At 38.5% G+C, this 13,721-nt stretch overlaps 1 protein-coding gene across 2 annotated transcripts in view; it reads left to right on the top strand.

Moving 5' to 3' along the window:
* ACACA (acetyl-CoA carboxylase alpha) overlaps positions 1–13,721 on the top strand; it is a 480,408-nt gene that overhangs the window by 267,413 nt on the left and 199,274 nt on the right. For both annotated transcript variants that reach the window (XM_077481395.1, XM_077481394.1), the window contains exons 35-37: positions 11,982–12,023; positions 12,737–12,952; positions 13,233–13,388. In XM_077481395.1, the coding sequence (XP_077337521.1) occupies positions 11,982–12,023; positions 12,737–12,952; positions 13,233–13,388 (414 nt within the window). The remainder of the gene's footprint in view (positions 1–11,981; positions 12,024–12,736; positions 12,953–13,232; positions 13,389–13,721) is intronic.

Raw genomic sequence — 13,721 nt, 5'->3', positions numbered from 1 at the left:
GTTTGTGTTGAAAGAATGAAGGGCTTCTTTCACTTGGGACAGTAATATTTCTTATATCCTTCAAGAAATATATGAAGATAAAAAATTCCACCTTTCAGACTGCTAGAAGATTGTAGGAGTGTCTCATAGACCATTACTATATAGTTTGAGGTGGTGTGGGGGTTATGTCATATGTTTATTGTTAAGTGGCTGTATCCTATTGTTCTATTGTTTCTATCTGCCTTGGGAGCAAACGATTATGGGATGGATATGCTTATGTGGATTATCTTACGGGTTAATGAAACCACTGCCGTCTATTAGCTTCTAGAAGGGATGGTGGGGGGGATTTCTCCTGCAGCCCTTCCTAAACTAAAGACTGTCTGCTGTTAAAAGGCTGGAATGTACCTGTGTGTCTCTTGGTACTGAATGTAGTTTTATCCAGCCCTGTGTCATTATGCAAAGAAGGGAGGATTGTCCCAGAGTGTATATCTCTTTGTGCCCGTGTTTGAATAAACCGTCTTATGTTTCTTAACACCCTACGCTGATGTCTCAACAAGTGACTGGGTGGGCTAAGGGATCTTGGATTGTGCTTGTACCTGGGCAAGGGATGCTTATACGGGGGACATACTCCTCTTGAGTATGGGGTCCGTCACACATAATATGATATCATTGTTTGCTTGTTGGTTCAGCACAGGTGTGAGCCAGGTGCGATGGTTACCTTAAGCCACTAGCCCAGAGACGGAATGTTTTTTGTGTTATTGATTAATCACTTGCTGCCCGCCCACTGTTAAATGACAGAGGAACGGTGCGGCTCTCATTCTGGGTGAATGTCATATGACTACACACCCAAACAGCAGCTCCCATAGGGGCGCACAGCCACACCGTGTTGCTAGGACACAGCGTAACCCCGATCCCTTTAAAGAGCCACTGACATGGCTCTTTAACCATGTGATTGGCTGTGTCCAATCACAGCCGGTCACACGTAAACACGGAAGTGTCGGTAATTGGCTCTCATCGCCTCGCACTGAGTGTGTGTGGCGAGGAGAGCCAATCAGCGGCATCTCCTGGCAGGGGACAGCAAGACAGGTAATCAGGGCACTGATCACCAGTGCTCTGATTACAGTTAAGCACCAGCAGTGCCAGCAATCAGTGCCCACCAGTGCCAGCAATCAGTGCCCATTAGTGATGCCAGTCAGTGCTGACTTTCCTTGCCCATCAGTGCTGTCCATCAGTCCTTACCACCTGCCAGTGCCACCTAGCAGTGCCATCCATCAGTGCCCATAAGTGCAGCATATTACTGCTTCCTCATAAGTGCCACCTAATCACTGCCCATAAGTGCCACCTCATCAGTGCCCATCAGTGCAGCCTATTAGTGCCACTAGTTCAGCCCCTTCAGCGCACATCAGTGAAGGAGAAAAATTACTTATCTATAAAATTTACTGACAAACTAAGAAAAACTTAATTTTTTCTCAAAATTATTGGCCTTTTTTTTTATTTTTTACAAAAAATAAAAACCCCAGCAGTGATTAAATATCATCAAAAGAAAGCTCTATTTATGTGAAGAAAATTATAAAAATGTCACATGGTTACAGTGTAGCATGACCGTGTAATTGTCATTCCAATTGTTTCAGCGCTGAAAGCTGAAAAATGGCCTGGGCAGGAAGGAGGTGAAAGTGCACTGTATCGAGTTGGTTAAATTAGCTAGATCTTACATTTATTATAAAAGCTTATTCCAGAAGAGACTAATTCTGATATGTCTGCAGTAAGATTTTCATGGTTTATTGCTGATGTACAGGAAATGGAGAGCTTTGAAAGCCCCATAGAAATACAGTTATAGTTCAAGCAATGGTCTTATTTTTTTTTCTTGGCTTTAAGGGTAATCATTGTTAGTGTACTCATTGTTTTCAATTAAAGCTTGGAAAACCCATTTATTGAAGCAGTGATGCCCCTCAAATATCTGTCCTGCTTCAGGGCAGATGTCTGTTTTCAGTGAGTTTCCAAGGTCGTCTACTACTAACCTTGATTATGACTGATCTGGCTAACTGCTGAGTATCTAAGAATTCTGAACTCATGTGGTCCTCAATGAATAAGTTTACCACTGTTTGATGCAAGTGAAATATACTTTAATAAGGACAGTTTTTGCATATGAAGTTGATCTCTATACAGCTGAATGTATACATTTGGTGAACGGTATATGGTGGGCATAGTGATAATAGTTTTGTAGAGCATTGCATTCCTTGGTTTCCTGCTAAAATACGAGAATAATTTCATTACAGATGCCCACTAAAACAGTCTATTACCTGCATTAGAAGGAAGAGTATTTGCCTATCAATTCCCCTTTTGTTTTAAGAACTAATAGAGGCTTTGCTTGCAGGTTTATCTCGATAAAAGGAAAAAATAAACTTTTTTTGATAATTATCTTTAAATGATGCAATTTGTTTAAATAGATGAAGCAAATTTAAGCAGATATACTGTATGGCCTTAAAGATTAAAAGCTGATAAGCATAGCTGTTCAGTCTACTGGATGGATATCCTTCTCCTCGAGGCTACAATGAGTCATTACCGCAGCATCACATGTTATCACTTTAATGAAGTTATTTTCTAGAAATTACACCGCTACGAAGGCCAGATATCACAATCAAAAACATCTCATTGCTTTTCAACATGAAAAAAACACAACAACTTTGCTTCCCATGAATGCAAATTATACCCCTGCTGCGATCAAATAAGCCAACCATCGTCAAGACAATCAAAATAATTTGCCTAAATTAGCCAATCAAGACACCCTGCATATTAGAGAATGTGAAAACATGCAACACAAATCATCATAGCTGATTATTATACTAATAATCATGTTAAAAACCTAATGAGATGAGAAAATGGAAGTTAGCTCGAGCAAGGCTTTACCACCTAAACATGCTGGGAAATAATTATGTTGACTGTAATTAACATACATAAAACAAAGTCCTTTAAAAAGTTACAAAAAGACTCTTAAAGTAAATGGAGTTATCATTGTGAACATTCATACAGCATCTTCATTACATAATATTTTATGGCGTTCAGTGTTGGGGGTAACTATAAAGTAATGTATGCCAAAGGTGAAAGATGAAAGCGAATGCTTTGCTTTATATGCGTACAAGGTACAGTGCCTTGAAAAAGTATTCCTACCCCTTGAAATTTTCCACATTTTGTCATGTTACAACCAAAAACATAAATGTACTTTATTGGGATTTTATGTGATAGACCAACACAAAGTGGCATATAATTGTGATAAATGATTTTTACTTTTTTTTTTTTTTTTTTTTTACAAATAAATATCTTAAAAGTGCAATTGTATTCAGCCCCCAATACTTTCTAGAACCACTTTTCACTGCAATTACAGCTGCAAGTCTTTTTTGGGGATGTCTCTACAAGCTTTGCACATCTAGAGAGTAAAATGTTTGCCCATTCTTCTTTGCAAAATAGCTCAAGCTCTGTCAGATTGGATGGATAGCGTCTGTGAATAGAAATTTTCAACACATTCTAAATTCGATTTAGGGGGCTAATTTACTAAAACTGGAGCACTCAGAATCTGATGCAGCTATGAACGGCAGCCAATCAGCTTCTAACCTCAGCTCGTTCAATTAAGCTTTGGCAATAAAACCTGGAAGCTGATTGGTTTCTTTGCAGAAGTGAGCCTGGCTTTGCACTCCCCAGCTTTAGTAAACCAACCCCTAGATCTGCACTTTGACTGGGCCATTCTAACACATGCATATGCTTTTATACATGCTTTTATGTAAACCATTCCATTGTAGCCCTGGCTTTATGTTTTTAGGGTCATTGTCCTGCTGGAAGGTGAACCTCCTTCCCAGTCTCAAGCCTTTTGCAAATAGGTTTTCTTCTAAGATTGCCTGTATTTGGCTCCATCCATCTTCCCATCAACTCGGACCAGCTTCCCTGTCCCTGCTGAAGAAAAGCATCCCCACAACATGATGCTATCACCACCATGTTTCACAGTGGGTAGGTTGTGTTCAGGGTGATGTGCTGTGTTAGTTTTCTGCCACACATAGCATTTTGCTTTTAGGTCAAAAAGTTAAATTTTGGTCTAATTTGACCATAGCACCTTCTTCCACATGTTTGCTGTGTCCCGCACATGGTTTCTCGAAAACTGCAAACGAGACTTCTTATGGTTTTCTTTCAACAATGGCTTTCTTCTTGCCATTCTTCCATAAAGGTCAGATTTGTGGAGTGCACGACTAATAGTTGTCCTGTGGACAGATTCTCCCAGCTGAGCTGTGGATCTCTGCATCTCCTCCAGAGTTACCATGGGCCTCTTGGCTGCTTCTCTGATTAATGCTCTCCTTGCCCAGCCTAGCAGTTTAGGTGGACGGCCATGTCTTGGTAGGTTTGCAGTTGTGCCATACTCTTTCCATTTCTGGATGATGGATTTAACAGTGCTCCGCGAGATGTTCAAAGCTTGGGATGTATTTTTTTTTATAACCTAACCCTGCTTTAAACTCCTCCACAACTTTATCCCTGACATGTCGGGTGTGTTCCTTGGCCTTCATGATGCTGTTTGTTCACTAAGCTTCTCTAACAAACCTCTGAGGGCTTCACAGAACAGCTGTATTTATACTGAGATTAAATTACACACAGGTGGACTAACTAGGTGACTTCTGAAGGCAATTGGTTCCACTAAATTTTAGTTAGGGGTATCAGAGTAAAGGGGGCTGAATACAAATGCACGCCATACTTTTCAGATATTTATTTGTAAAATCTATGGAAAACCATTTATCATTTTCCTTCCACTTCACAATTATGTACCGCTTTGTGTTGGTATAGCACATAAAATCCTGATAAAATACATTTACGTTTTTGGTTGTATCATGACAAAATGTGGAAAATTGCAAGGGGTATAAATACTTTTTCAAGGCACTGTATGTGTGGGGTATAAATTTGTAGTTAGTGTTGTGCCAGTGTGGCAATCATGTGATGCCTCCCCATTTCATAAGGAATTTTAATGTACAGACATGATCCCTTATTTTTGAAATAATTGTTGGTAAATGGCAGAGCAATGCAGATTGTTAAAAGCAAGGCAATTTTCTAGCAGTAACAACGAGTTAATTACAACAATCATGAGTAACTCATTGATAACATGTGCAAAACGGACAGGACTTTGGGAATTAATAGAAAACTTTCATATGAGATAATAGGATTTGCCAGACTGAACTTGACAAATTTAGTGTAGCATAATACCCACACATTTAAATTCTCCTTGTACTGATAAGAGAAAATCGCAAGAACTACACAACTGTGCTGAAATCATAAAACATTCATTCCCCTTTTTCATTAATTTGGCGATGTGCGAGTAAATCAAAAATTGTCACATGGGAAATGGACTGTAGCATGCCCGCAAAAGCTGCTAATGGTATTTTTGTAACATTTTTGGTTAAAGCCTTTTCAGATTTCTTTTACTTCATTTGAATGTTTCTGTTGCATTGGGTGCAAAGCATTCCTTGGCAGTCTTTTGTTTTATGGGAGGATCCCTAGCTGACTGGCTATTTTAGAAAAAGTTCACCCCGACTCACCAAGTCACAACTGTTCTCTTCTTTGGTGTCCCAAAAGTAAACCATTAAAGCTTAAAAGAATAAGTGTACAAACCTGTCAGTTTGGTTTTCGATGTTGAGACCATCTGATGACTTGTGCTCTAGCTTAACTAGAGTTTTAGCAGAAGGCATGTGATTTGTTATAAAGATTTGTAATTTCTTGTTCCAGCAAGTCTTTATTTCAATAAAGTAAGTATAATTTAATGGTTCATATAATAAAAAGCCTAAATTAACCATGTATCCTAAATAAGTTAATGCAAATTTTATATTTGCATCCCTGTTTCGCATTTCATGTACTTGCTATGAGATGTGTGTGTCTGTGTGTGTATGTATGTATGTATATATGTATGTATATATATATATATATATATATATATATATATATATATATATATATATATATATATATGTATATATATATATATATATATATGTGTATATATATATATATAAATAAATAATCTATGTATATAGCAGTAGCACTGCAAAGGAGGAAACAGTGCCTGTGTATCGCTGTCTTGGTATACATATACAGCATGATTACAAACTACACCCGAAAGTAAGAATTTTTAACCGCATCACGACCGTCCATCATAGATATAATGCAGGCAGGGCAGCCGCTCTGCCCCAGATCACATACCTAGTTCGTGCTCTGACACTTCAGATTCTGGGGCTTGCACGTGATGCAGATGAACCGCTCCTACTGTGATCATACACAGCGGGAGACAAGTGGCGGGTACCGTCGTCCGCTAGCACCTACCGATTACGCAGGACACATGCAGAATGACAATCTGCCTATGTAAAGAGGGCAGATTGTCATTCTGTCAGAAGGGAAGTCATTCATCCTGTGTTTACACGGATCTTTGCCTTCTCCTAGTCAAAGCACCTCCCTCACAATAGGTAAGCACAACTTAGGCACACAGTTAACTCTTTGAATGCCCCTGATGTTAACCCCTTCCCAGCCAGTGTCATTAGAACCGTGACAGTGCATATTTGTTTTAGCACTGATCATTGTATTAGCCCCCGTACACGGTCGGAGATTCCAACGGAATGTGTCCTATCGGACCGTTTTGTCGGATAATCTGACTGTGTGTGGTCTCCATCGGACTGTTTCCGTCGGAGTATCCGACGGACCAAGTTTTCCAACTTGTCCGTAAAATTTTCCAACAAAATTCTCCGATCGGACATACTCCGATCATGTGTAGCCTACTCCGACGGACAAAGTGCCACGCATGCTCAGATCAAATTCCTAGACCAAAGCTATTGGCTACTAGCCTGAACGTAGTCCCGTCATCACGTTATGTACAATCGGATTGTCCGACAACTTTGTCCGACCGTGTGTATGCAACAGTTTCGGACAAAATCCAACGGATTTGGTTGTCAGAATGTCCGATCGTGTGTACAAGGGCTAAGTGTCACTGGTCCCCAAAAAGTGTCAGATGTCCAATTTGTCCATCCCGCTATAAGTTGCTGATCACTGCCATTATTAGTAAAAAAAAAATAATAAAAAAAAATATATATATATATATATAATCTCCTATAGTTTGTAGCTGCTCTAACTTTTTGTGCAAGCCAATCAATATACACTTATTGTTTTTTTTTTTTTTGTTTTTTTACCAAAAATATGTAGCAGAATACATATTGGCCTAAATCAATGAAGAAATTCATTTTTTTTACATTTTTTTTATTGGGTATGTTTTATAGAAGAAAGTAAAAAGTGTTTTTTTTTTTTTTTTTTATAAATTGTCAGGATTTTTTGTTTATAGAGCAAAAAAAAAAAAAACTGCAAAGGTGATCAAATACCACCAAAAGAAAGCTCTATTTGTGGGGAAAAAAAAAGCACATATACACACATACAAATAAAACACATTTTATTTGGGTACAGTGTCGCACGACCACTCAGTTGTCAGTTTAATTAACGGCAGCGCCATATCACAAAAAATGGCCTGGTCATGAAGGGGGATAAATCTTCCGGAGCTGAAGAGGTTAAACATTAACGAATATTGATAAGGTTATTTACATCAAGCTGATCTCTTTCACATGTTCTATGTATCTTAAAGTATAACTAAAGGCAAACATTTTTTTTTAGGGAGATTCATTCTCTCTATTGGTCCTGTTAACAGTTATCATCAAAATTGAAATTAAAAGAAAATCCCAAATCTTGAGTTGACATCAGAACATAATAGAGGGGAAATCTTTCAATGGGGACCTGGGTGACACATCAAGATTACCTCACTTAAGAGGGATTTCCACCATCTTCCTATTTTTTTCCTAAATCCTAATGGGACGCAGATGGTAAAAAACACCAAAAAACTGAGCAGGGTTGTTTTCCAATACTCGAGCCAAAATCGAGGAAAAAAAAAAACACTTTAGCCTTTAGTTACACTTTAAATGAAATGAAAAAAAAACTTTTTAATACCATGTTGTCTCTTTAAAGCCTAATTACTTTACTTTTACCTTTAAAAGTATAAGGGAAGTGTACTTATTAAAATACAGATTTGGTTACATAGATCTTTTTATTGTTGACTTTGGTTTTGAGGTTTTATATAGGAGTCTGTCATCTTTCTATTAAAGTATTGTGCTTAAACTCAGACATACATATTTACAGCTGTAGACAAAGGGAAATCATTATGGTTTTTCTTCTTTTGCACTGTTGTGGCTCTTAATAGTCCAGTTGATTACATTTGTTATCATAGCAGGAAATTTGCTGTACAGTACAACTGATTTTGGTACAGTGATCTAAAACTGTATGGTATGAAAACATTTACATATGATCATCTCTGGGTCATTGGTTAAAATATTTGTGCGCTGCCAAATCCGACATTTCCTTTCTCACCCACAAACACGCTCCAAATATGCTAGACAACTAACGCCTTTTGAAGTGCGTTGTACCAAAAGAGAACCGCAAAGACATTTGATTTCAGACATATATTCTACTCTATTCTCTGACCACAACCTCAACCCAAAATCCAATATAGCAACCTGTAGTTGGGAAAGGGAACTCTTGATTAACCTCTCAGATGAAGAATGGGAAAACATCTATTCTTATATCCACAAAGGGTCAATCAATGTTTCTGTGCAGGAAAATGGCTTCAAAGTAATTTCTAGGTGGTACAAGACCCCCCCTTATACTACACATAATCTCTCCTACTATTCCCCCAACTGCTGGAAGATGCTTTGACGAAGACAGATCACTCCTCTATATATGGTGGTCATGTCCCTCAATCCAAAATTTCTGGAAAGAGGTCCACCGCTTCACTACTCTAATTACCACCTATCAGAATTCACCCCAGCCCAAATGCTCCTACATCACTCCGCCATCCCAAAAAAAGATCATCAACACTCACCATCTTTACAACTCTTAAACACTGCAAAAAAGTGTCCTCCAAACCCCCAACCATTGCAGACTGGATCAGACGCATAAATAAAGTGTCAGAAATGGAAGCTATAGTGCACCAAGCCAAAGATGCACCAACCAAATTCTGGAAAATTTGGTCTTGCTGGCATCACTTTCAAACGAAGGATGATTACTCCCAACTACTGTCTCAATGATACACGAAGGAACATAATATCAGGTCAGAGGAGGAGGAGAAGGCCACTCTCTTCTCCTTTCAGCTACCCCCTCCCCCCCACTTCTCCTTTCTTTTCCCTCTACTAACACCTTACACCAGTGGTCATCAACCCTGACCTCAGGGCCCACTAACAGGCCAGGTTTTATGTATTACCTTGGGGAGATGCAGACTAGAATACTGCAATCACTGAGCAGTAAATTCTATCACCTGTGATGTGTTTCAGTTATCTTGCAAACCTGGCCTGTTAGTGGGCCCTGACGACAGGGTTGATAACCACTGCCTTACACTACAAGTCTGATTAATACATCTTTCCATAGACTGAGATACCACTCGCCCCCTTCTCCCTAGGCCTTTTATCCCCTCCTGTTAGCGGATATAGTTAACGCACTCCTCTCTCGTGAGGGGCTTCTGTTTCCATGGTCCCCTCTCCCTTTCCATTCAACTGACCTAACAGGTCCTCCCCAATGACTCAACGTACCAACCTGAACGTGGTATATGCCTACTAGATTCACCTGTCACCTGTGGATTGCTAGTGGTCCGGTGACTGCAATCCCAAGGGAAATCGAATAATCTAGAGTAATTTGGCAACTAATCAATGACATCATCGAGCACCCAAACTATGATGGCAACAATCTCTAAAAGGGCAGCCTGACTAGTGTGTCTGTACTTGCCTCGTATTACCACCAAGGCTCCCTAAGACCTTTACCCAGGACCAATTCTAATATAATGGAAATACCCTAAGAAACACGATGGCTCCCTGCTACCCCAATGGTCAAGCTTCCCAGATTGTAATGTAAAGATAGGAGAACTATAGCATGCTAACCAATTGGGGTAAATGTGATGACTATATAACCACCTGGTTAACTTCAGGGCTAGATGCCCTTGTTCATCTTTTGCTGTTTTGTTTCTGCTTTATTCTTGTTATACCTTACTACAGTATAATGTATTATTCCCAAGGATATCTCTGTTAACTTGTAACAATGCATTTTAGACACTTTACATTTGTATTCCTATTGTGCATTATACCTTTTCCCTACAATAAACATTGATTTTGGAAAAAAATAAATAATAAAAAATAATAAACACATAAAAAGAAAAAAATATATATTTTGTCTATACACTAGGGTACATTATGTTCTAAACTGATCAGTGTTTAAATAATGTGGGGCCTTCATAGTCTGATCAGTCCCTTAGTAAGTTTAATTTAATAATTTCATTAGCATGTTGATGAGGGGGGAAGGAGAAACCAGGCAAAATATAAGCGGTTAAAATTCAGCTTTAAGTGGTATCTTCTTAACAAATTTTTACACAGAATATAAGACCACAATATAGACTTCCTATTCTTATCACTGTTGTATCACGTTTACAGCCTGCAGTGCAATGACTCAGCTCTTCCAGTCCAGGCCTTAGAAAATGTCTTTATTTGTGTTAAGCTTGGTATATGCAGCCTGCACAGCCAGCATTCTTTATCACTAGGACAGCCACATGTTCAGAATATCAGAGCTCAGCTGGAATAATTCACACTGTAAACAATAAATGGCTTTGGCCGGGCTGCTGCATCAAGGAGAGGACAATGTCTTTGTGTTGGGGGAGTTACCTATGTTATGTTATGGGTTTTTTTATGAGGCGAGGGTAGAGTGGATTTTAGTATATAGGTACAGTTTCCTTTTGCTTAGGAAGGTGTAAATATTACATGTTATGAAGGTGTAAATATTACATGTTGCGTATAACTATATGCTGCAGGAGTCAAGTTTTTATTTAACATTGAACCCATTTTCAAATATTTGGTTTTGGGGAACCTAAATTACTTTCCCGACCAGCGCACGCTGATGTACTTCGGCAGAATGGCACGGGCAGGCATATTGGCGTACAGCTACGTCCAATGTTTAATGCCACCCTGCCATCGTGAGCTGGTCGGGAGCCCCGTGAGTCTGGTCGCGGGTCCCGCGGACTCGATCGCCGTGGGCATACCCATGATTGTCTCACAGAGCGGCTGAACGAGGAAATGCCGTTTTAAACAGCATTTCCCCGTTCTGCCTAGCAACTAGTAATGCTGATCTCTTCTTCATGTGATAAGAGCAGAGATCAGTGTTCACTAAATTAAAGCCCAGCCCCCAACAGTTAGTAACACACCCCTAGGGACACTTAACCCCTACACTGCCACCCACTGGTTAACCCCTTCACTGCCAGTGCCATTTACACAGGAATCACTGCATTTATATAGCACTGATTGCTGTATAAATGACAATGGTCCCAAAAATGTCCGATGTGTCCGCCATAATGTCGCAGTCACAATAAAAATCGCTGATCGCCTCCATTACTAGTAAAAAAAAAAAATATTCATAAAAATGCCATAAAACTATCCCCTATTTTGTAAACGCTATAACTTTTGCGCAAACCAATCAATAATCGCTTATTGCAATTTTTTTTTACCAAAAATATGTAGAAGAATATGTATCGGCCTAAACTGAGGGAAATTTTTATTTTTTATATATTTCTGGGGGATATTTATTATAACAAAAATTAAAAAATAATGCGTTTTTTTTAAATTGTCGCTCTATTTTTGTTTATAGCGCAAAAAATAAAAACTGCAGGGGTGATCAAATACCACCAAAATAAAGCTCTATTTGTGAGAAAAAAAGGACGTCAATTTTGTTTGGGAGCCACGTCGCACAACCGCGCAATTGTCAGTTAAAGCGACGAAGTGCCTTTAACAAAAAGTGGTCTGGTCTTTGACCAGCAAAATGGTCCAGGGCTGAAGTGGTTAAAGGTTACTTTTAGAAGTATTTAATGACCACATTTATTATTGTGAAATCTATATGTCAGTATTTTTGTTTTCTTTCAGAGGGAATTCCCCAAATTTTTCACTTTTCGTGCAAGAAACAAGGTAAGGATTTTTTTTTGTTTTTTAAACACCACATAAAGTGCAATTAAAATAATGATTCCATTCCATTCCACCTTTTTTGTATTTATTTTCCATTTTTTTAATGTAATTCCTTTATTGAACCATAGGTTGCATTATACATTCCAAAACAAGAGTACTGCAAACATACAATAACATATTTATGTTGGTAACATACATGGCATCAGAGCTACACAAGTAGCTCAAAAAAGTGGAGCATGTACAAAAAAGAGTTCTAAGTTGGGTGGGTAGGAATATATATCAGGGAAAACACTGTGAAAAACATTTCTAGGATTCCCAACATATAAAGGATAGCCCCAACTTACTGATGCAATCTTATGGAAAATATAATGTGAAAATACCGGGGTTGGGAGAGACCACACATCTTTTGAAATAGGATGGACCCCATCTGTACATGCTGTCACCTTTAAAATGTTTAAGCACATCCTTATATCCCAGCTTTTCAAAATGACCCATCAGTCCTCTTTGTTTATTTAGTCTAAAAGGACTTGAGCAATCTTTAATCTCTAACCTTTGCTATTTCCTTTCTTCATTCTCAATTTTTTAATACTTTTTCTTATTTTTTTTTTTAACCCATTCTCCTCCTGTATCTTGTTTATGTGCACTTTGTATTGTGTGTGTAATGTAATATGCTGGTGCTTTAGAAAATGATGATAATAATCTGTGTGTTTTCCAAGTTTGAAGAAGACAGAATCTACAGGCATTTGGAACCAGCACTTGCCTTCCAGCTGGAGCTTAATCGTATGAGGAATTTTGATTTAACAGCTATACCTTGTGCTAACCACAAAATGCATCTGTATTTGGGAGCTGCAAAGGTCGAAGAGGGAACCGAAGTCACAGATTACAGATTCTTTGTCCGTGCGATCATCAGACATTCTGACCTAGTTACAAAGGTATGGTCTATTTTGAGTCAAGTTTCTTAACAATTTTGTAGTGTATGTAATTAAAACTTTGATTTCCCTAACACCAAATGGAGTATTTAACTAACGAAATTTGTAGCATTTACATGGATTTTTTTTTTCCATGTTGAGTTTTTTTAATTAGGTGATTCTTTCATTATTCATTTATGCTTCCCTATCAGCCAAGTTCATACAGGATGTTAAAATGACACAGTGTTTGTGCAGTTTCCCTATATATAGATTTAATTTGTATAAATCCTTTTGTGCTTCACAGGAAGCCTCATTTGAGTACCTCCAGAATGAAGGTGAGCGCCTCTTGCTGGAAGCTATGGATGAACTGGAAGTTGCTTTTAATAACACTAATGTGCGCACTGACTGCAACCACATCTTCTTAAATTTTGTTCCTACTGTTATCATGGATCCTTCAAAGGTATACCAAATGCTCTTTTTTGTATATGTCCCTTCCTCTTTAGTTTGAGTATATGTGTTTTCCTACAGTTTGCAGTACATGTCCTTCTCTCATAGGACAATTGATTATTTTTTGTGTTCTTGCTGGTCTGCCACCTATCTCTCTTATCCTAACCATTCTACTCCCAATGATTATGGGTTGTGATCTACTCCTGCTGTCTTCTCTCCCATCCACAATCTAGCCCAATACTCCGTACTTTACTTTTGTCCCATCACTCCTTGAGATTTATCATAAACACTCTTCTGTAATTTCTCCCTTTTGGGCATATCTTAGCAATTTTACAATTGGTATGTA

The sequence above is a fragment of the Lithobates pipiens genome, unplaced genomic scaffold (genome assembly GCF_037356315.1).
Source record: "Lithobates pipiens isolate NorthernLeopardFrog02 unplaced genomic scaffold, aLitPip1_a1.2 Scaffold_16, whole genome shotgun sequence".
Lineage (NCBI taxonomy): Eukaryota > Metazoa > Chordata > Amphibia > Anura > Ranidae > Lithobates > Lithobates pipiens.
This window is presented reverse-complemented; position numbering and strand designations above follow the sequence as displayed.